The following is a 23,114-nucleotide window of genomic DNA, read 5'->3' on the forward strand; positions in this document are numbered from 1 at the left end:
ATCCCAAACTGAGCCCTAACCCAAAACCTAACCCCAACCCCAAACCAAAACCCAGCCCTAACCCCAACCCCAACCCCAACCCCAAACCCTAACCTGCGATCCAAACCCTAACCTGCGATCCAAACCCCTGTAGGTATCTGAAGAGGTTCAAGGAGATGAAGCTGAAGCTGCTGCAGCGCTGGAGCCGACAGATCCTCAAGGGCCTTCACTTCTTGCACACCCGCTCTCCTCCCATCATCCACCGAGACCTCAAGTGCGACAACATCTTCATCACCGGCCCCACCGGCTCCGTCAAGATAGGGGACCTGGGCCTGGCCACGCTCAAGTGTGCCTCCTTCGCCAAGAGCGTCATAGGTAACCCCAACGGAGCTCCACGGATTCCAACAGAGATTCACATCTAGTGTTTTTAATGCTCAAATCCCTAGCCATCTAATGATCTTCAATGGCAATGCATGCAGGACACTAGCATTTCAATGCAATGGATCTGGGACAATCTAGAGGTTGAATGGCATCACAGTGTTGACATAATGGTTTGTTAATGGTATGACCTCTAGGGCTAGTGCTATGCCACTATATTGATCCCAGTGCTGTGTGTAACCAGATCAGGACCCCAGTGTAATATTTTTCAATTGGGGGTTTGCATCTCTGTGATAACGCGGGGTGAATGTTTCTTCAGGGACACCTGAGTTCATGGCTCCGGAGATGTATGAGGAGAAGTACGACGAGGCTGTGGATGTCTATGCGTTTGGGATGTGCATTCTGGAAATGGCAACCTCCGAATACCCCTACTCAGAGTGCCAGAACGCAGCTCAGATCTACCGCAAAGTCACCAGCGTGAGTAACTGCATTTTACACGCAGGATGCTGCTTTGTGTAACGCAGAAGCAAGTTAACGGCGTGCTGCTTGTCCGATTGCATGGTCATGCGTACACGTGTCCCACTACCTGATCTAAAAGCCCTTTCAACGATCACGATCGGGCAAAGCTAAGAAGACGGTGGACTTTTAATTAACGTTTAAAATAGTTAACGGAGGCTTTACTATACAATACAGTCATTTAAAATAAAAAAAAAACAGGCCAGTAAAATGTTATGGTATTATTATAATAAACCCTAAAACAAGCCTTTCAGATTAACTTTGGCTGAATTGCATGAGCAAAAAATGCAAAGACCTCATTATATTTTTAGATAGTAAAGACCGATGTCCTATTTTTGTATTTTATAGAACAGGTCCAAGTATAGCCAGCGGCCCTGAAAACAAATGACTTGTAACCTAATCCTCATTGCTAGTCATCCATTAAAAAAACTTTCCATGAACTATGTGGAATTGTTAGCCTGGGAGTTGAATTGGAAATGAATTGGTTCTGTAATGAGCCGTGTCGAACATAAGGATCATTGCCTTGAAGCACAGATATTCCAAAGTAAGTCGTTCTGCATGTCAAGTTATACAGCAAAAACCTGACTTGCTAATACGTTAGCAAAGTTTTTTTTTTGTTAAGAAGAGTGCTAGCTACGGCTTTATAATCAAAAAACACAATGCTCCCTGTTTATCTGATAAGGATATTCGTTTTTTTGTCTTGCTTGTTGGTATCTTTCCTGTGTTGTAGGTCACTCCCATGGTCTGTCTGACCAACAGCAAATGTTTTTTGAAACATAAAACCTAGGTCCTATTGTAAGTGATTCAGCAGCAGTTGTGATGCATAGTTCACCCCCTAGTATCTCTAAGTCGCTTTGGACAAAAGCGTCTGCTGAATGACTAAATAATAATAATATTCTGTAGAAGAGAAGGGGCTTGATAAATCCAGATGTGGTGTTATAATTAATAAGAATAAAGGTTAAGCCATGTTGTGTTTGTCTGCAGGGAATGAAGCCAGACAGCTTCTTCAAAGTGAAGGTCCCTGAACTGAAAGAGATCATTGAGGGGTGCATCCGCATGAATAAAGATGAGCGGTAATGAAGCCATTGTTTCTACATTCGTACTGTCTAATAGAGCTCTTGTATGGGAGGCAATGAATGCCCTATTCAAAGGTATTGTGTGCTGTCTCTTTGGTAGTTAATAATGGGGGGGAGGTGGTGGAGAAATTCCTGGAATTCGTGAATAGGAATATGTAGCATCATAAATGAGCAGCAGTGAATTGCAAAGTTCTAATTAATCCCAAAAGCGAAGCATTGTTGAAACTAAAATGTATTTTACATGTTTAATACTGTGTAAAATATCAACGCTTATAAATACTGATTCTATCTGGCAGGTGACTTTTACCAAAGGCTTGTTGCTTGAGTTTTTGTTTGCTTGTTCACCGATCACTAGGGGTTTTTAATCACAATGACCCTTTCAGTCCTCGAATGCCCGCCTTATGTTAAAAACCACGGGCAGGGGGGTGGGGGTGCGGGGGGGGGTTGTCATGGTTCTAGAAACGTGAATTTTCAGATTGTCTTTTTGTCCGGTGCCTGCAGGTACACCATTCAGGACCTGCTAGAACACTCCTTCTTCCAGGAAGACAACGGGGTTCACGTGGAGCTGGCTGAGGAGGATGACACGGTGAAGTCGGCCCTCAAGCTGTGGCTCCGAATGGACGATACCAAGAAGCTTCACGGCAGATACAAGGACAACAACGCCATCGAGTTCCTGTTTGAGCTGTACAAGGACCTGGCAGAGGAGGTGGCCCAGGAAATGGTAAGACCCCCCCCCCCCCCCCCCCCCCACACACACAGTAAAAGTGAAAGCATTGTAATGCACGGAGTGGTGCGGAGAAGCATATAAAAAAAAACATGGCAAACCAGAGTAATCATGGGTAAATACTGTGGTGAACTTTTATAAGGGAGGAACAGCAGTTGAGGGAGAAAGCCAGAGGCAATGATTAATTGCTTTAGGATATGGTCAGAGGGTTTCATACGTTCAGTTTAATAAAATTGCGTGAACAAAAACCTGGACTGGAAGAGACGGATTGGCTTACCTGTCTGTGTTGAACGATATATGTGCTGTGCCTTAGTTAATTTGTTTTATTTTTTTTGCATCTTACTTTATAAAAATCTATAATTTTATAGTTTCCTATAAAATATTTAAACTGTAAGAATCTATAGTATTTCTGGACAGCAGTGTAGTAGTTTTTGTTTTTAATTTTTTCCCCTGTGCTTTGGCAGGTGGTCCTGGGCTTTGTGTGCGAAGCGGACTACAAGGTAGTGTGCAAGGCTATCCGCGACCGGGTGACGGCCATCAAACGCAAGCGGGAGAAGCAGAAGCGGCTGCAGGAGAAGAAGAAAGAGGAGGCGGAGGAGGAGGAGGAGGAGGAGGAGAAGCAGCAGAGCCTGCTGAGGGCGATCGAGGAGATGTGCTCTTCCCAGAGCCCCGCCCAGTCCGAGGGAGGAGCCCTCACCCCTGGCCCCGCCCCCTCCGCAGCTACTGGCTCGTCTGATTCCGGAATCAACGCCTCCTTCCTGCCCGAGCCGGAGGAGCCCGAGGCAGACCAGCACCAGCTCTACCTCATCCGCCACACCAGCTACTCCTCCGCCACGTGTAAGATTGGAACGACCGCCATTACAGGTGGACTCAATAGATAGTTGCGGTAGACATGTTCTCCATGTAGAGTTTGGGAGACACTCAGGGTGAACACTTTTTCTCACACCATTTCTCTTGTCGACTCCTAGCCTCCTTGGATGGATGCTCTGTCTGTTTAAATTGAGATTACTCTGAATATTGAAATTCCAACAGAGCCTTTATAAAAAAAAGTTTAATAAACAAAATCTTTGGAAAAAAAGCTGTATTTATAAGGAAGTTTCGTTTTTTAACTTCATGTATTTCTCTTGTGGCTTTCCTTGATTTGGCCAACTTTAGTTCGCTAATAAGAGGTCTTTCTTTCATGTGAATTTAAGTCGGTCGAATTATTTAGCGATGAAGGCACAATGCTCGTCCTGTTGACTTCTTCTTGTTTTTGAGACATTGTGTTTTGTTGTGTTTGTTACCTTTTGACAGCGGACTGTGAGACAGACGGCTACCTCAGCTCCTCCGGTCTGCAGGACTCCCAGGACAGGTTACAGCAGCCGTGCAGCAACAACTCAGTGGGAGAGCCCTCCAGCGAGACTCCCCCCAGACCTGCCCTCCGCTTCCCTTCGGTGTGTTAGAGCTCCTTCTCAGGGGGGCCAATAACCAATAGGGGGGGCAATAATCATGTGACATTGCTCAACTTGTGCTAATTAAAAAAAAAAAAAAAAAACAGTTTGTATTAACACTGCCTGGCCACCTTGCTATGTGGTTTGTCACACTTGAGAATTATTGTATTTCTTGTTCTTATTGTATGACTTATATTGTAACACTTGTTACAATGTATTTGTATTTGCTTGCGATTGTAAGTCGCCCTGGATAAGGGCGTCTGCTAAGAAATAAATAATAATAATAATAATAATAATGTTCCATGTTCTCCCATTTCTGGTAGACAATCGGACTGCTCCCATAGCTTTTAAGCACTCTCGTGTCCCATAACATCATCAACATAATTCAAGGAGACGCCAAATCTGAACCAGGGAAGATAGGTCTTAGTAAAATGACCAGGGGGTGTACGGGACACACACACACAAAAAAAACCCTGTTTGGTCAGGAGGTGAAATGAAGCGTTTTGTTTTCTGTTTGCATTCCCCCAGAGCATTGCGATGAGTCTGCAGTCAGAGAGATTGTCATCTGGACCTATTAGCGGATTCTCCTCTCTGCTGGACAGGTAACCATTTTCTTTCTTCTCAAACTGCTACGAGCTTCACTTCAAAATACACAAGTTCTTCTTACAGCTTAGATAACAAAAATAACTTCAATGCAATGAGCTTTGCTAGTCAGAAACCTTTCTGAACTTGTTGAGTGTGGAATTATACCGGTAAGCAGAAGGAAGCTGAGAGAGGAGGAGAGGAGAGGAGAGAGAATGAAAGGAGAGAAGGAGAGAGGAGAGAGGAGAAGGAGAGGAGAGAAGGAAAGGAGAGGAGGAGTGAGGAGAGAGGAGGCGAGGAGAGAGGAGAGTAGTGTTTGAGTAGCTCGCTCCTGTGTCCTCCACAGCTACGCCTCCGATGTGACGTCAGGATTGAGCGACGGCTACGAAGGCCTGTCAGCGTCGGAGAGGAGTGTGAAACCACACGCCAGGCGCTCCTCTGGGAAGCTGTACCGACGGAGAGCGAAATCTAGACTGCGCATTATCAGTGTAAGACAGCAGGCCGCAGCTTACTGTTTGCAGTGCACCTGTTTTTTGTGAAATTATAATGGGGGCCCGATTCACAAAAAACACCAGTTTTGTCAGAGTTGTGTTTTTTATGATTAAAATGCAGTTTGACTGTTTTGAGGTGTTCTTCGAGAAGCTCGCTACAGGCTACAAACGGTACCCAGAATACCAAACTGTATTGCTGTATGTTCATTGGGCCTTATTTGACAGTGCACGATTCATACATTTGACACACACACACACCCTGCTAATAAGATATCAAAGACACAGGAAGAGTCCAAGAGGCTGACAACCTCCAGACATCATACCCCAAAAAAAGAATGGGTCTGTATCAGTAACCTTCCACAAGCTCGCATTTACACCGAGAGCTTACAACATGTGAACAGAAGAAAAAGGAAATACACAACCACACCTTCCCTTGTAACATTGTAGAGTGTAAGCCCTGTTTCTCTGGAAAGTGTAAGCCCTGTTTCTCTGGAATGTCTTCCTGAGTTCTCCACTCTCCCTCCCTCGCAGGTCTCTGATAAAGTGGATCGGGAGGTGGAGTGCCAGCTTCAGACGTACAACAACAAAATGGTGACGTTCAAATTCGATCTGGACGGGGACAACCCAGAGGACATTGCGGCAGTGATGGTGAGAGTCACGTCAAGGTGCTGTCTTCACTCTGTGTCAGTGGCTATTGGGAACATGAAGAAAAGACCCCTGTCTGCTTGCATCAGTCTGGGCGCCATCACTGTGATCTTCTGGAATCATTATCAAAGATAACCTCTTTTACAACCCTGACAATCAGGAACGTTTTATAGACAGCCCTGGTCTGCTTTCATAATGAAATCAAACTCCAATAGGATAATGCTGTGGTTAGCAGACAAGTGAGCCTTTTACTACGGTCAGTACACAAAACACTAATCCGCAGTTCAGTCTAGCGTCATTGTTTCTGACCATCTTGAAACATGCAATCGGGGGTTGGAATTAATTATTACAGGAACACTGTCACTCAGATTGATTACAAGGAGGTATGTAACATTCCCGTAGTAAAAGGCTCACTGTATGCATCCACACTCACACTCACAGTGACTGGAGACTCTCTCACAGTTTTCATGGCGGTGTGTTTCAGGAACACAATGAGTTCATTCTGCCATCGGAGCAAGACAGATTCATCCATCAGATCCAGGCCATAATCAACCGCTCCGAGGCCCTGATGAAGAAGGAGCCTCCTGGGATACTGGAGACAGAGGGAGGGGCCAGGCTCCCTTACCTGAGTGGGGCCAGTGCACTATCCGCTTCCCAGGTCTGTGGCCTAGGCCTCATTCACAATGGGCTACTGTAACCCAGTGGTGTTCCGACTAGTACTATGGCCAACAGTTTTGCATCACCCTCCATAGAATTAACTAATTTTGCTTCATAAAGTCGAATGAAACCTGATGAATTAGACCGCTTTGTAGTTTTCTCCCATATACTTAACGCAAAAACTGACTACAATTTAAACAAAAAAAAATTGACATTTCAAAATCTAACACGAAATACTTCTGTGCTAGTATTATTATGGTTTCCGGCAGACTTTTTTTTTTTGCGAGATCATTTTGTAGTTTATTTTATTTTCACGACGTTAAATAAAAGATCTACATTATGTTCATATAGTTTTTTTTTTAAATTATGTCTCAATCCTAAAATTGTAGGTGCTGCAAAACTTTTGGCCAGCGCTGTAGATTCTCTTCCAGCTGATCTCTGAGTTACTTCTACAATTGTGAAAGCTGGATAATCATAGCACCGTGGTGGCCTGGTGTTGTTATCTCAGTTTGTATAAATGCAGTTTTAACTCCAATTGAATGCTTTCCTGTGTTGCAGCCAGACCTGCGCGTGCATGAACTCTCCCGCACCCTGTCATCCTCGTCTCTGCCAGGTAAGGCAGTCTGGGGGGAATGCTATTTAAATTTTGTAGTTCATTTGTTGGCAATGCATTACACACAACCAGCAAATGAAATGTATACTGTACGATACTGTAGTAAAGATGGGTGCGTGCGGTGTGGCCACCTGTGTATCAAGCATATATACATCAACAGTGCCCATGTTTAAAAATACATTTTGTTATATTTTGTGATGTTCATGGTCGAATAAGTCCACACAGTCTGGGCTCAGCTTGGTGTGAAATCTTTATGAGAAGGTCTGTTTATTATTATTTCATGTTATTATTATTATTATTTTTATTGTTATTGATTGATTTGCTTTGCCTTTCAGAGTACGGGTGTGCCAGCCCCAGCCAAGAGACGCCGTCTCCAGTCAGGCACGACGTAGACAGCCTGCTCCCCGAGCAGGACCTCTCAGACATTACCTCACACAGCCAGCCGCTTAGGCCCCAGCCCCATCCCCCGGCTCCAGGTAGAACAGACTATCAACAGAAATGAAGGATTGCGTTCTTGTCAACATTTAACTGAGTGGCTCCTGTAAAAAGGAAGCAGACTTAAGGTCTTGGCAAGGTATTAACAACTCCTTATGTGTGCTAGAGACCTATTGCTCAGTACGGCCCCAGTACCTTAAAACACACACTTGTCTCTATGTTTATGGGAGTCTTGGAAGTGTAATTCTATCCTCAATGGACTCACAGAGACTTCAGTGCTGTATATAACTATACCTGAACAAGAGGACATGTACGATTTTGATGTACACACCAAGCCTGAAGCAAATGCCCCGTTTGTTTTCTGAAATGTGAACGTTAGACATTAAGAACTTGTGTACAGTACTGTTTAAGACATTAAGATGGAGAAAAGTACAGGTGCCGGTAAGCTGGTGTTTACAGTGGAAAATGAAAATGAATGTTCTGCAGAACACTGGGAAGATCTGATTCAACTTGAGGTTAATGGCTCTGCAGTTTGGTGTCAATGATTTCCCTACGTCAGAGCCCATTGACTTTACTTTCAGTAAAGACAAATCCTCAGGTCAGATTAAATTAATTTCAAAATGCTTTGTTTTTATTTGTTATTCTGTGTCAATAGTGATAATGAACACGCTAGACCAAGTTTGATAAAACTTACTAAAGGCAACAAATACAGCATGTACCCTAATCTGATTAAACTCATGACGGTGATGTGTCATAAGGACGTATTCCATGGATCTTGCTAACATACCTTCTTTGACTATTTTTAGTGTCTACAAGCCTCTACTACCAGACGGGCACCCCTTATCACCCAGGAATGACTACCCTGCCTGCGTCAGTGCCAGTTGACGCAGTGCCAGCTACGCAGCCTTACCCCTCACAGGCCTACATTCAGGGAGGATACTTCCCCTTGTATCCCATAAGCACCGGCTCTCCTCAGCACAGGCAGACACCACCTCCCCTATCCCAGCTCTCCAGCAGCAATCTCCACAGCGCCTCCTTCACCTGTTCCTCTCTGTCTCCAAATCAACCAAACTTTTTACAGCAGGCTTACCAAGGAGAGCTGCTGAGCCAAGGACTGGAGGGCAACTTCTCACCCCAGCAGCAACCCTGCATGTGGCCGGATGTGACCACCCAGCCCCTTTTCTCCCTGGCTAACGTCCTCTCGCTGGCTATGAGCGTGGCACAGTCCTTTATGTCGCCCACTGCTGCCCCTGGCACCAGCACTCTGCCCCAGGGAATGCCCCCAGCGGTCAGTTACCTCCACCAGACGTCGAACCACCTGCCTCCACACCAGCCCTACCCCCCAGCCTACGCCCAGCAGCAAGCTTTCCCTGCCAATTCCGCGTACATTCCCGGTCAAACGGGGCTCCCCGATCTGTACCAGACCCCAGAGACGGTCTCTCAAAGCCCCCCACACCCTGGTGAGCCCGCAACCAAAGAAACAGGGCTTGTATCCATGTCCGCAGCTTTCCATGGGATGCCAGTCACTCCTCAGCTGGCTCCTCCATCTCCAGTTATGGGGCAGTCGCACCGTCACAACCCGGGGCTTGCTCCGCCTCCTCCTCCTCCTCTGCCCAACCCCCTGCTCAACCGGATCCAGACCTTCACCCCACCGCCTCCCCTTCTTCCAGACAGGACCGGGAGTCCCACCCCTCTCTTCTTCTTCTTTCCCGAAACCCCTTCCTCCCAGCTTGCCTGCCCTGTGGAATCCCCTGCCTCCTCAGCCCCTACCCAAGGGTCTGTCTGCAACAGCGTAAGTGGCGACCCTAGCATCCGTTTGCATGGCAGCTCATGCCGCTGCTTCTGCTATCCGGCACTCAAGTGAATTTAATGCACTGTGAAATATGGTCATGTTATTTTGTTACTGTGCAGTGAAAAGCTCCTTATATGGAAAGGCAGCAAGGAGCAATTGAGGGATACCGAGTACAGAAAGTACTTAAAAGGGTGTTGCGTGTAGGACCACTACTAAACCTAAAGCTTTTTTTTTTTTTTTAAATCATAATAGGCGCCATCGACCAGCCCACAGACTTTATCTGCATTTCTTGTAGCCGAATCCTCAGAGAGAGAAAAAACCAGATTGTCTCCGATTTGTGAAGGTAGGAGATTTAGATGAATTGAAGTAGCGCGTTAAGTACTGAAATATCATTGCTGATGACTTACTTATTCCAGTCCGCATTTCACATTTGTTCTGCTTATTATATTTTTGTCATATGTGTTTCCCCCACCAGATTCAAAAAGTTTATTGAATCCCACATCTTTAAAATGACAGAACCCTAATTGTACATTACAGCTGGTTTCTGTCTGTATTTCAAGAAATGAGTGTTGCCACCTTGTGATAGTTTAAACGAATGCGCGCTGGTCAGTTTAAATGACTTTGGAAATGAACTGGGGTCCTCGTTCATTGGTTGTTCTATATGGCAAATTTCTACTTTCAAACTGCTGCAAACTCTGTCTATCACTATACAATATGTGACATTTTAGCCTTCATATTGCAGTTTTTTGTCTTTGGATTTGGTTGAAGTAAAGTAATGTAAAAGTCCTGCCCGGTTAACTCTTTCTTGTAATTTAGGGACTCTCAGGCACACTTCAGTTGTTTTTTTTACTGCATCTATATCATCAGAGTGAAAGTATATTACTGGGTCTAACTGCAGAACGATGTACTGTAGTTACTTAATTTAATCCTCTTTGTCCCATTGCGGGACATAAGGTGTCCACAAGCAAGGACCGTCTCAACCGGACCGATATAGAAGCCTTAGGAATCGGTGGTTATTTCCTATTCATAAATAAAGTAGGAATGCAGTTCCGTTACTATTTTCTATAGGCGGCTCAGACATCATCGTTCTGCCACTGACATGCAGACAAAGCCTTCTGAGAAGATGGACACTTTGTGGAAACACTTGAAATTCAGTACATAAATAAAACATGAATTTGTATTATAATTCTTGTTTTAAGAAAATCTATATTTTAGTGGCGCTCCGGTACCTTCAGATACAGGACTACACCACTGCTAAAGCTCACAACTTTCTGATGCTTCCCACTTGTCGCAGTTTCAGAAAACAAACCGCCTGTCGTCGTCGGGAGATTTCAGGTGTCGCCGACCAAAGTCAACCCCCCAGCGCCTGACCCCGGTGCTGCCCTCGCCAAGGACAGCGACACGGAGAGCAGCACTGAGAACCAGGACGACTCCCAGGACAGCACCTCCCGCAGCCGGACAGCTAGCAGCTTCACCCGGCCGGGAAGCGACACGGACTCCGATAGCGGCCCTGAGCAGCACTGCTCCGACCGGGCGTCCGGAGATGGGCTGGACATTGCCGAGGCAGAGACGAAGACGTCGGAGCAGAGCGTGGGGAGCCCTCAGTACGGCACGCCCTTGAGCGTGTGGCTGCGCTGTTCCCGTAGCACTAACTACATCAGCAGCGATGACACGGAGAGCGAGGGCGAGGACGTGTGGGAGGAGCTACAGAGCCTCAGAGACAAGTGAGTCTGCCCTCTGAATCGGCTGCCACAGCAAGGGCTTATAATAAGCTTGTGAATGGCCGGGCGCAAAAAACAGATAGATTCATTTTATATACACAGTGAAGTATATAGAAGGAGGTGAAAACACGAAGCAGGCCGGTGCTGGTGCCCTCAAAATAAAATAAAACTACCAGCTAGTGTGGCTGTCAGTCCTAAGTATCCAACAGTCTTCTTCTTTCAGTCTGTAACAAGACAAAACACAACACACTCCAAGGTGATTATAGCGCCTCAGACTTTCACCCATCACTTCTTTTAGCTCCACTTTCCTACAGAGAGTTGTAAGACAGCACACTCCCTTTAGTACCCAGAGCTCCGCCCTGTAATCAGCCAAACCTCCGACTAGAGTTGCAGAGATTATGCTTCCTTCCTTCACCAAGATGGCGGCCCACAAACTTGGCAGCCATCATGGTCCTGCAGATCCTGGCGAAGGAGAACTCTCTGCCGGTTCAGGATCTTCTCCTAGTGTCCGGGAGGCCGAATTTCAGACTGGACCCCCATCAGCCCATCGCAAACCCCCGCCCACTCCCTAAAAAAAAAAATGATTGCGTCTAATTTGTATTGTTTGTAATAAGACTCCCGCTCCTCCCCCAGACACTTGACGGAAGTGCAGGTGCTGCAGGCCGTACAGAAGCGGGAGATCGAGGAGCTCTATGAGAAGATGGGGAAGGCACCCCGGCCTGGGGTCGTGTCCCCCGCCACCATGCTGTCGAGCCGTCAGAGACGCCTGTCCAAGGGGGGCGGCTTCCCCCCCTCCCGCCGGAACAGCCTGCAGAGGCTGGAGGTCCTGCAGACAGCAGGTACACTGAGACCCGCCCTCCTGTGTGCACAGTACTAGGAGCTCGCACTTCAATCATTAAAAGCATTACATTAATTTCAGTCTTCTTAACACCCTGTCCCCAACGTCTTTTACAGTTCCCAGATCGAAACGGGTACAATACGTTACCCACAGAAAGTTTTTTTTTTTTTTCGTTAACGACAAAACCACCTGTACTAGTATTCAGCTCCCTGTAGCTGCAGAGTTCTTTTTTCGTGTCGTTTCAATGAATGCGTTTTGTTTTCCAGCAGTGACGGGGATCATGAGGAAGAACTCCTTCAGCGGGAGCAGCAGTGGGTCGCAGGAGCGCACGAACAAAGGGGTCACCTTCACAGGAGACTTCAGCAGAATGGTGAGCTCCCGACTGTTACAGAGCTGGGATCGATACTTAAAACAGAAGCCGAGCCCAGGCTGAATACCACCTGGATAGGAGCACTGTCCTAGGTGCTTGTCGATGCATTCTCCCCATATTCAAATCACCTGTTAATAAAACCCTTGTCTATAAAGAGCACTAGTGCTCTTAACAAACAGAACTCTGCTCACATTTACCCAGGGATCACACAGCCCAAGTGTTTTCAGCATATTAAAAATATTAAATATTAAAAAGGGTTTCCTCTTTATGCAAGTTGCAGCTTGTGTATTTAAAAGCTGGTGCTACATATGGCAGGTGTTTGGGTTTTTTTTGGCCCAAACCCTGCCATTAATAATGGATTGACGTCTCTGTGAAAGCTATGCACAGGGCCTCTATTATCTTCCATTTTCCAACACGCTGTTTGTTTTTGTTTTCAGTAAAAAGTCTCGCTGGAGCTCCCTCTCTGGACTACCTCACCTGATCTGTGAGCTACAGGGTATCCTAGTCACAGCCAACAGAAAGAAGCCCATCGGAGCTTTAAATTACGAGTTGATCTCTGGTTAAAACCCTGGATAATCGAAGCAGAAGGCTGCTTGAACAGACATGCTAAATCCATGACAATTCTGGAAACAGAAGTTCCACGTTTTGTTTCATACAGCAGTACAACCGACAGCTTCTGTCTGCTTTAAATTAAAGTCGGTAGTTGTAATAGTCTTGGGGCGCCTTGAAGGGATCAAGTTATTTTGTATAACAGTATATACATTGTTTTGATTTGTTGCTCACTAAATAATCGCTCTGCTTGCAATGTCAGAAACATAACGGCACACCTTCAGATAGGCTCATGTAGCTAACGCAGGGATTCTGTACAGAGCTTGGCATTTGTTTGGTTCTTGATTAGACTAGTTATATTGAAAATGGTTGTGGTTTTTATTACTGGGTCACAGCACTGTCGTTATGAGTGTGTACGATGAGGCAAGACATCTGATCCAGTACTCTCTGAAGAGTACAGTGTAAGCACTGGGACGCCCTATAAATGAGAAAAGAAAGGACAACATGAAACATGTCTCCTTTTTAAGTGATATTAGCATGCTAATAAATGCATGGTGGTCCTACACAGTTACTGCTGCTTTATGAATACAGACTTGCATTTCAACCCTACACAACCAAAATAGCATTTTAGAGTTAGATTTAAAAAAAAAAGAAATAGATATATGGATGTGACTGAAAAGAATGTATACAATACTGCTTTTATTTTTTTAAACAAACGGCCAAATTAATGTTAGCCAACTGTATTGTAATGATGAAATACCTTGGAAAATATAATCATTCTGAGTATCAAACACATGCAATAGTTATGTGCTGCTAGAATATGGGGTAAAATACATAAGAAAGTTTCCAAACGAGAGGAGGCCATTCGGCCCATCTTGCTCGTTTGGTTGTTAGTAGCTTATTGATCCCAGAATCTCATCAAGCAGCTTCTTGAAGGATCCCAGGGTGTCAGCTTCAACAACATTACTGGGGAGTTGGTTCCAGACCCTCACAATTCTCTGTGTAAAAAAGTGCCTTCTATTTTCTGTTCCCTGCAGTGCGCTGAATTCTTATTTATAACGAGTAATAATATAAACTTAAAACACAAGTCCCTTTTACAATATAAATGATTGTCAAGTATGCCTAAAAACTAAGTTGAACATTTCTTGCACATTGTAATGTTTGACTGAAGCTGTGAATCCGTACAGTTGCCTTACAAAACGCATTTGAAAATTTAGCAGACAGTGGAAAATGAATACAAGATCATATTGTTTTCACTAAAACAAGCTATCATTTAGGTATAGAAAATATTTTATTAAAATGAATTATATTTTATGAAGGTATTATTGAGCAGGTTAGTTTTAATCTGGTTGCTTTTCTACTGCCTTTCGTGCTACTCTTTAAAAAAAAAAAAATTAAATTAAAAAAAAAAAAAAAACTAAAGAATATAATGCAATATTCTCTTAAACACAATCATGTTTGTAAATATGGAAAATAAAAATCCAGTAAAAATACTGAAAAAATTGTTTGTTGGTCCTTGTTTATGTTAATGTGACAGTTTTCCAGTATGTATTTAAAAAGACAGGTGTGTCTAATCAAATTGCTATGCAATGGGAGTCTTCCCTGAAATGGTGTTTCCATACTTTAAATCATATTAAAGCTGTCTCCCATAATCATGTTCAGCTTGACCATAAAATGTAAAAAAATAAAAGAGATTGTATTGTAAAGGTACCTTCCATCAGAGAACATACAGCCCTGAATCCATATGGATTAGAATTGTTAATGTGATCAAATCTGTTAATCGCCATCAGGCATAGAGGACACTATCGGTTCTGACTCCCAGTAATTCGTACTTCCACACACACATCATGATTTTGTAATTATATATATAATGCTTTCAATTCAAAACCTGATCAAATAATTCAAAGCATAACGTTTGATTACATTTGCAAACCGCTGGAATAAAAGCCTGTTATGCTGCACTTAACTGGAGACTGGAGTCGGACAAGGCATTATGTGATTTTAAAGATAAAGTGTAATGATGGGGCACTGACTGTACAAGATGACAGGGGAAGGGCAGTCAAAACTATGAGTTGAGCATTTCACAAAACTATCAATTCCCAGCGGCTGCAAGCAAGCATCTCCAAAATAAAAATAACTCAGTCCGGCTGACTCTCTTTGCAGTGCAGGGAAATGCGTGCTCGGTTTAGTTGGCCGATGTCTTTGGCGCTCTCATCCTCGCCTCCTTGGCTTCCTCTTCCAGTTCATCCAAAAACTTCTCCTGGGACACGGAATAGAATGTGTATCCGTCTGGTCACCACGGTCAAGGAAAACAAAATGCCATACCCTCCAACACTGGACAGATGAAAAAGGTGCACTATTATTATTATTATTATTATTATTATTATTATTATTATTATTAATTATGTCCGATGGTTAAAGAAAATATGTTGTAACCAGGAGGTCCCCGGTTCAAATCCCACCTCAGCCACTGACTCACTGTGTGACCCTGAGCAAGTCACTTCACCTCCTTGTGCTCCGTCTTTCGGGTGAGACGTAATTGTAAGTGACTCTGCAGCTGATGCATAGTTCACACACCCTAGTCTCTGTAAGTCGCCTTGGATATAGGCGTCTGCTAAATAAACACACTAATAATAATAATAATAATATATTATTGTAAGGTTAGAGCAAATGTAAGGTAGTCGTTTTGTTTTTCATACTAAAAACAAACTACACATTAAACACAGCTAGAGACAGGAATACAGTATTATATATTTTTGAACTATTTTATGGAAGGTTTTGGAAGGTTATCGAGGTAATACTTTATACTCGGTTGTTATTGACCTTGTAACAGTATAGCAGTGCGCATGTGTGCGTAAGGCGGTTGCTCCTTGGCTTTTGAATCAACTTAAAAATAAATAAATAAAGTTACGTTACTAAAACAACTGCGTTGATGTGCGCAATCGTTACTGACCAAGATATATCTCTGTACAAAAAAACCCGGCAAAAGTAAATACTGTGCGAAACAGGGAATAAACGTCATTAAGTGAAAGGTTACAGATTCCCAACACCAAGCCCCCGATAGCGAGTCCCGTGAAGATATTCCGGCCTCGCAGTTTCTGACAGTTCTTCTTCCACTGCTCGAGTTCCACTCTCCGGATGAATGCGACCTGCTCCGGGGTCAGCGGCTCCTTTTTCGGGTCGATTCGCTTCGCGAAAGAGGCCCGCGAGTCTTCTTGAGGTACCTTCTCCGACATCTTTAATTTTTGGCTACACACCCACACAATGCGGCGAGCACCCTGTCAACTCTGAACCGCCGCTAGCTAGAGAGAGAGAGAGGCAAGTGTTTATTTTCTGTTCAATTTGGTTGATGACTGCCACCTAGTGAAAGTTCTCGGTCGTTTTTGTTGCTGTTTTTTAATTTTTTAAGTATCATTCGTAAAGACTTTTTTTTATATCATTAAAAATAAATAAATTAGTGAAGTATAGGCTCAGTTATTGAATTTGTATTTTATAGAACAGGTGTAACATTAACATTATCTATAGTGTAACTCGGGAGTTAATTTAAAAAAAATAAATAAATAAATAAAAAAAGCACCGCATCTCTTATGAAGGAGCATTTTAATCTGACCATGCTTCCATATATGCTTCAAGTTGTCATCTGTTTGTGGGTTTCCTGGCTTTACTGTTGGTGTGGCCGCATGCCAACCAATTGCCTAGCCACGTTTTAACTATTAGACGTCAAAAGATAACACAATTTTAAATATATTTTCTATGCATACACTGTATTAAAAGCTTGACAGCAAGGGTTTGTCTCATGATTACTATAACGCTCAGATGTATGTGCACGGAAATAACACTGACTTTGCAATGTAACTGTAACACATTTTAGCCGACCATGTGGAGGCATGCACAAAATTGGTCAACAAATCCCTTTAAATGTTGTTTACATTGTGATGACGTAACCCCAACACGTGGGTGCAGCCTCAAGAAAGCCCCATTGGAGCACCGAACAGGAACAAACGCTGGGGCACATAAAGTTTTTGACTTGATAGAATAGTAAGGTGCACGATCTTCCTCTGTGCAACTATACTAAGGAAAATGCTATGCCCTCAAGTTTTTCAACCTCCCTGCTCGGCATTGTTCGTGTGGGAGGCGGTACCGAAAGACATCAACAACAGCCAGCGAGAAGAAGAACCAGAAGAAGATGAATCTGGAAACTTCGCAAACTCTGACGGACTTGTGTCGAGAATAAAAGATACGCTGTGCAAAATGCCACAGTGCCTGATCAGAAGAACCTTCTCTGAAGCGAACGTTTTCCAAACGATACGGCAAAAGATGACAGCGATGAAGATAAAAGGAAAGTGAAACAAAGATGTTGTTTTTATAAGGAACACATTATGCACTTTAAAAAGAGTGAAGACAGCCCTGGCTGTGTTATTGCAACACCATGAAACAGATCGGTTGAACTTTTTTTATTTATTAATATTTTTTTCTCTTTTCATATGACAATAACCCTGTTAAATAAGACTAATTTTAACAATAGACGGGTTTTACTAATTTGGAAGAAGCTATCCGACCATGAATCGAATCGAATCCCATGCAAGTAGAATTGCCAAAAGCATCAGCAACGTCTCCACGGTTATTATTTTGAAAAATCGGAAAGATGAGTTCGATCTGCAGAACGCACAACGAGAAGACAAGTGCATATAAACGGAGCATTGCAGAAATGCTGTTGGGGTGGAAAAAAAAGACATATCATAACTGCCATTTACTTGATTGTTTGTGAATAGTGTCACATTTACATTTTGCATGCTAATTCTTTTCAATTACAGTGTATTGCTTTGTCCCTAGGTGTTTATCCTATGCTTTTAAAGTGGTTTAATACTTAGTACTGTTCTAGGTGACATGAATGCAGATATAATCTAGCAGTGGTATTTGTTTTATGTATTTATATACATATATTTTGTACATTTTTGTACAAAATATAAGCTTTACTGTCCAGAGCTGTCAGAGTAAGTGTGCTGTGAATAATTTGTATGCTGCATAGCCAAGTCCAGTAAAGCATAGGAAGAGCTAAGGCTGCTTTTCTGAAAGATGGTTGAACTGTCAGAGGGCTGAACTGTCAGTCAGACCCTCATCTAGTCTCCATATAGCTCTGTGGCAGGACCTGTGTAATGTCTGGGAAGTGTTGGGTTGGCAGAGAGGGGGTTAAATTCCTCCCTACCAGAACACACGTGGGAGTGTGGCTGGGGCCATAGTGGAATAATTGATGATTAATTAGGCTCCAGCCACAGGTGTATAAAAAGGGAAATCGTGTTAATGTTGGTGTTAGCGTGGGCGAAGGTGCGGTGATTGAAGTGTGTGTGTGTGTACAGTGTTTTTTTGTCGTTTGTTTAAATCTTTTTTTATTCTGGCCCTTATGCTTGTTTATATGTTAGTTTAGTGTGTCTTTGTTAGTAGTCGCAATAGCACTTAAACCTGCAGCCTCCTGTGTGTGAGTTTCTCTCCCTGACGGAAACAGCCTTGCCCGTGAAGCATCCCTTTCGCAAACTCCCTCTGTTTGTTTTCAATCTCGTGCCGCTTTGGTCAGTCAACTTCCTCCTCCCCATCCACCACCTTGCAGCAAACATTTCTCAATTGTTAATCGCATAGAAGTATGGCAAAGCATAGTAAAAACAAGCAAACATAAGGAGATTTATTCTTTTCTTTCCCCAATCTGGGACGACATTGCATAGTTTCAAACACATGACGCATAACCCGCTATGTAAAGCTGACAGGCATGTCCAAGTTAAACACCCCCACACTAAAACGACTGCTACCAGTGGACTTCTGATGAGAGAGAGAGAGATGATGTTTTCAGCATTTGCTTTGTTTCTAATTACAGTTGTACTTGCACACAAACACATGTTAACAGTACAGTTTTATTAAAGGTAATTTGCAAATCAATAGCCGTTATTATTATGCACATAATGTACTGTACTATTCACGTTACCAACAACAAATTGTTTGCTGCCTAAACAAAACCAGATATTTTCGATTTTATAGTTTATTACTTATTTTTCCCCCAAATACCCCTTTCCCCTTGACATTTAAGCAAAACTAATTTGCTGATTTACTATAATTCAATGGTCACAAATCTTATCAAATGAACAAAAGCTTTACAATAATAAAATTATTAAACAGTAAGAAAAAAATCTGAAATCCTATTAAATCAATCTGCCAAAAACATATGATCAATTTAAAAGAAAATTTAAAGCGTGATCATTTCATTACAACTAGCTCTTAACCTTTTATTGACCTGGGTATGTTCCCATACCTGTTTAATGCCTATTTTTTTAATGTCAATGGGCAGTGAAGGGTTAATTCGACCTAGTCATCCTTTTTTTTTAGGCTGCTTTCTCTGTGCTGTTCTGTCCTGTCTTCTGGCCGTTTGAAACTGGCACATGCAGTGATGTTCGGAACCTGATAGGAACGGTTCTTTCAGCTGCTTTGGGTTGCTGTAGAGGAGGAGCCTCGATCTTTAGCAGGCCATCACTGGTGAGAGAGCAGGTGAGCTCTGGAAGGTTAGTGTGTCGGGGCAAGTCGACTTCTCTTGTGAACTCCTTGGATGCTTTCCGTTCCTGCTTTACTCCTGTGATAACCAGCTTCCTCCCCACCAGTTTCACTGTCAGGTCTTCGAGGGAGAAATCCTGGACGTCCAAGGCCATTTCAAACTTGTCCTTCTCGTCCAGTTCCCTGATCTTCATGACACCGACCGTCGAAGGTTCTGCCACTTGACTCAGAACTGGACCGTGCTTGATGGTCTTCATAAGATCGTCGGGGAAGTCTTCGTGAAATTGACTCACAAAGTCTTGCACCTTGTTCATGGCATTTGTTCGTCGTCTCATAAAGTCTTCCTCAAATTCATCGAATTTCATTTTGCGGCAGCTGAGAGGCCAAAGAGTACGTATTCTGGGCTTGTCAAGGAAACACATACCGCTGCCAGTACCCAAGTGCATCTCGCAGGTCAAAGACTGCATCATCCCTTCCTGCTGCTTCTCAAACACCTCTTCCAGTCTTGTCTCTGTGAAGATCCAATGCTTGTTAGTACTGAGTTTGGAGGCTTTTATATGCTTTCTCAAGGAGCTGCCAGCACTTCTGGAATTTTCTTCTGTTTCTTAATATATGCAGTGCGTAGTGAAGAAAGAATTGCCTCATAAATACAGTCATATGCCAAAAAGAGCCGGCTGTATCCAGCTACGCCAGGTCATCAAATGCCTGTGCTATTTACTAACACTCTTCTTACATCAGTGGTGGATGGGGTATCATGTTTAATGGCTATGTGCGGCTGCTTGCTGTTTTCAGTCATAGTAGATGAATGAGTCGGATAGCAATCTCTAGTGGACTGCCTGAGTGATTGCTGGATGGAGGAGTCATTTGGAATAATTAGCAAATTTAAAAAAAAGTGTTTTTAGCAATTTTATTTTAAAACAAAATAAATCCATTATCTTATCATTGAATGTTCTGATTAAAATAATAATAATAATAATAATAATAATAATAATAATAATAATAATAATAATAATAATAATAATAATAATAATAATAAAACAGGACAATTATAAATAAAATAATATTTATATTAAAAAACAACAACAACAACAAAACCATACCATACTCATACCACTTATTTCTGTTTTAATGATCTTTACATCGCGGTGGAACTAAACCCTGACTCAATTTATCTCTAAGTTAATTCTGTTGGTGTTGTCCACCAGGAGTTGTTTACTCTGTGTTAAGCCACTTATTTTGTTATTGAACTAACTGCAATAACATTTAGTGGAAAGACTTCCACAAGAGTTCCAGGATTAAACATCTTAGGGTGGCCATAACAATATCTGCCACTGTTTAGATCATTCAAATAGACCCCAATCCATTTGTGTTGGTTTCGTAGCATTAATTGATGTGAAAGATTGCAGAACTTGACACTACAATAACTTCATAGATGTCTCTCTGCAGCAACAACACTACCAGTCAATTCTTTTATTTTGATTTTTTTTTTTTTTTAAAAGAGCCAATTAGTTACATGCTTATAAACTAACAACAATATAAATAAAGGGCTATATTCTCAAAGCAATTCACTCCAAATCGTCATTAGCGCAATCTGACTCCCCTACTCCCCAGAGGATGGCGAGTGACTCAAGGGTGTACAACTGTTTTGGAACAAACCATCTCCTATATTAAGGGAACGCTATTTGGTGCATGTTTAATCACTCCATGATGTCATCTGGCAGAGCCAGTCATAATCTCTGATGGGGTGTACCAGCAGTTTAGCAGGATGGAAGATCGGATTACCTCCCTTTGTAAGCTGACCTGACCTGGGTTAGGACAGGAACTGCTGAGAGGAAGCTAGCTGCTACTCCTCTCCACCCTTGTACGAGGTAGGAGCGCAGTGTTAACAGAACACTGTCTTATATACAGTTGTAGTCATAAGTTTACATACCCCAATGGAAATGTATAATTTCTAGAAATTTCTTGAAAACAAATAATTATTGGAAAAATCTTTTGTAGCAAAAGTTTTGCTTTTGTGAAAAAAAGTTACAAGAAACAGATGATTTATTTCAGCATTTTTTTTTTTTTCCGCAAAACTCCAAAAATGCTAATTCAAAAGTCTTCATTGTATTGTCTACGAAGGTGCTAGAAATTTCAACATGATAACGCAGAACCTAATTCTAGAAATCTCTAGCACCTTGTAGACCAGGGGTGGGCAATTCCGGTCCTGGAGGGTCGGTGTCCCTCCTGGCTTTTGTTCCAACTTTGCCCTAAATTACTTAATTGGACTAATTATTACCAATTATTGGTCTAATTAAGTAATTTAGGGCACAGTTGGAACAAAAGCCAGGAGGGACACCGGCCCTCCAGGACCGGAATTGCCCACCCCTGTTGTAGACAATACTATCATAGCATGAAAGGATATGAATACTTTTGAATTAGCATTTTTGGAGTTTTGCAAAAAAATTGCTGAAATAAATAATTGGGTGGAGAGGAGTAGCAGCTAGCTTCCTCTCAGCAGTTCCTGTCCTAACCCAGGTCAGGTCAGCTAACAAAGGGAGGTAATCCGATCTTCCATCCTGCTAAACTGCTGGTACACCCCATCAGAAATAAAGGCTGGCTCTGCCAGATGACATCATGGAGTGGTCAATTAAACATGCACCAAATAACGTTCCCTTGAATAGGAAAGGTGGGGGTTGATATGTAAATTAGCTATGCGTAAAGCACTCGTGCTGTTTTTGAAGATTACTGGTAACATTTTGTGAAAATGTGGTATCCATGCGCAGAGAACTGGTACACGTGTGAATCTAAGCTGCTGTAATAAAGCAAAATACCTCCTGCCTGGCTGGTTAATAATGTGTTTTACTGCTCTTGCCCAAATTGTTTTTCGTCGTTAGTAGTGAATTCAAGTAATTTATCTTCCGACACCTTAATTCAAAATGAACTCGGAGGAATACAATAAAACTGACCAACAGGTATGGCAGATCACCATGGCTGAAAACCGGCGGAGATATTATTTATTTCAATACAGCATATAGGGGATAAGGTGATGCTGCGTATACTACCCTGGCTTAGAAACCCCACCCGACCGGACGGCTGACAGCTGCTGAGGAAGCATTCAACACCACGCTTGGGCAAATACGGGTAGTGGGCACTTGAAAGGGGGGTGGTGGATACTGATGAAACGGACTGAAGTGCAACATGAGTTTGTTCCCAAAATTGCCACTGTCTGCTGTATCCTGCACAAACTCTTGTCAACAACAAAATGAGGTGTTCAGGAATCAGTGGCTGCCTGTGAGACAGACGGGGAAGGTTATCAGTGTTGCCAAGTCTCACGAGAAACAAAAGCACCACTGGCTTTCAAAACAACAAGCGCAACCCATGTTAAAGTATGGGTGTTTATGCAAATTCCAACAAGCCCAATCCTGCTTATTATAAGCGGGCTTGGCAACAGTGAAGGTTACCTCAGCCCAGTGTTGCCAGATCAGAGGTTTCCCTCCAGATCTAGAGGTTTCGTGTCTCTGCTCAGGGCCATCTGGAGGTAAGCAATGGGCAGTGGTTTTTTCAAAGGTACATGTTTAATTTTTTAAGTTTGTTTTTTTCCCCTAAGATGTGTTCATAATGTACAAGTCCTTCCTTTACTAAGAAGACCGCTGATTTCTGTAGAATTTTTCCAGAAATTCTCGGTTGTTTTGCCTGATAAAAATAGAAACCAAGACTGCATTACAGCAGATATTTATTTTTACAGTATGCATAGACATAAAACAATACAAAAGAAAGACACTGGATTTAGCACAGTGATTTG

The 23,114-nt window shown here is 42.8% G+C and overlaps 3 protein-coding genes across 4 annotated transcripts in view; 1 reads left to right on the plus strand and 2 right to left on the minus strand.

Moving 5' to 3' along the window:
- wnk4a (WNK lysine deficient protein kinase 4a) overlaps nt 1-14,218 on the plus strand; it is a 27,075-nt gene extending 12,857 nt beyond the window's left edge. Inside the window, exons 3-20 of one of the 2 annotated variants that reach the window (XM_059003008.1) lie at nt 134-354; nt 677-834; nt 1,858-1,946; nt 2,451-2,670; nt 3,138-3,537; nt 3,967-4,106; nt 4,632-4,705; nt 5,032-5,173; nt 5,708-5,824; nt 6,306-6,479; nt 7,037-7,091; nt 7,427-7,567; nt 8,333-9,318; nt 9,571-9,661; nt 10,613-11,042; nt 11,673-11,878; nt 12,144-12,247; nt 12,685-14,218. In XM_059003008.1, the coding sequence (XP_058858991.1) occupies nt 134-354; nt 677-834; nt 1,858-1,946; nt 2,451-2,670; nt 3,138-3,537; nt 3,967-4,106; nt 4,632-4,705; nt 5,032-5,173; nt 5,708-5,824; nt 6,306-6,479; nt 7,037-7,091; nt 7,427-7,567; nt 8,333-9,318; nt 9,571-9,661; nt 10,613-11,042; nt 11,673-11,878; nt 12,144-12,247; nt 12,685-12,687 (3,751 nt within the window). In that variant the 3' untranslated portion in view covers nt 12,688-14,218. The remainder of the gene's footprint in view (nt 1-133; nt 355-676; nt 835-1,857; nt 1,947-2,450; nt 2,671-3,137; nt 3,538-3,966; nt 4,107-4,631; nt 4,706-5,031; nt 5,174-5,707; nt 5,825-6,305; nt 6,480-7,036; nt 7,092-7,426; nt 7,568-8,332; nt 9,319-9,570; nt 9,662-10,612; nt 11,043-11,672; nt 11,879-12,143; nt 12,248-12,684) is intronic. The other variant, XM_034058146.3, reaches the window with a different exon arrangement.
- Nucleotides 13,466-16,139, minus strand: LOC117435155 (cytochrome c oxidase assembly factor 3 homolog, mitochondrial-like). Its single transcript, XM_034058147.3, has 2 exons — nt 15,834-16,139; nt 13,466-15,085 (listed from the first exon to the last, which is right to left on the minus strand). The coding sequence occupies exons 1-2, from the start codon at nt 16,030-16,032 to the stop codon at nt 14,982-14,984; spliced, it is 303 nt and encodes a 100-aa protein (XP_033914038.1). The 5' UTR covers nt 16,033-16,139; the 3' UTR covers nt 13,466-14,981.
- A 2,313-nt stretch (nt 16,140-18,452) lies between these two features.
- Nucleotides 18,453-20,160, minus strand: LOC117434720 (heat shock protein 30C-like). The gene has a single exon (XM_034057346.3). It carries the CDS (start codon nt 19,798-19,800, stop codon nt 19,165-19,167), a length of 636 nt encoding a protein of 211 aa, XP_033913237.3. The 5' UTR covers nt 19,801-20,160; the 3' UTR covers nt 18,453-19,164.
- Nucleotides 20,161-23,114: the final 2,954 nt, after the last annotated feature.

Source organism: Acipenser ruthenus, chromosome 28 (genome assembly GCF_902713425.1).
Source record: "Acipenser ruthenus chromosome 28, fAciRut3.2 maternal haplotype, whole genome shotgun sequence".
Taxonomy (NCBI): domain Eukaryota; kingdom Metazoa; phylum Chordata; class Actinopteri; order Acipenseriformes; family Acipenseridae; genus Acipenser; species Acipenser ruthenus.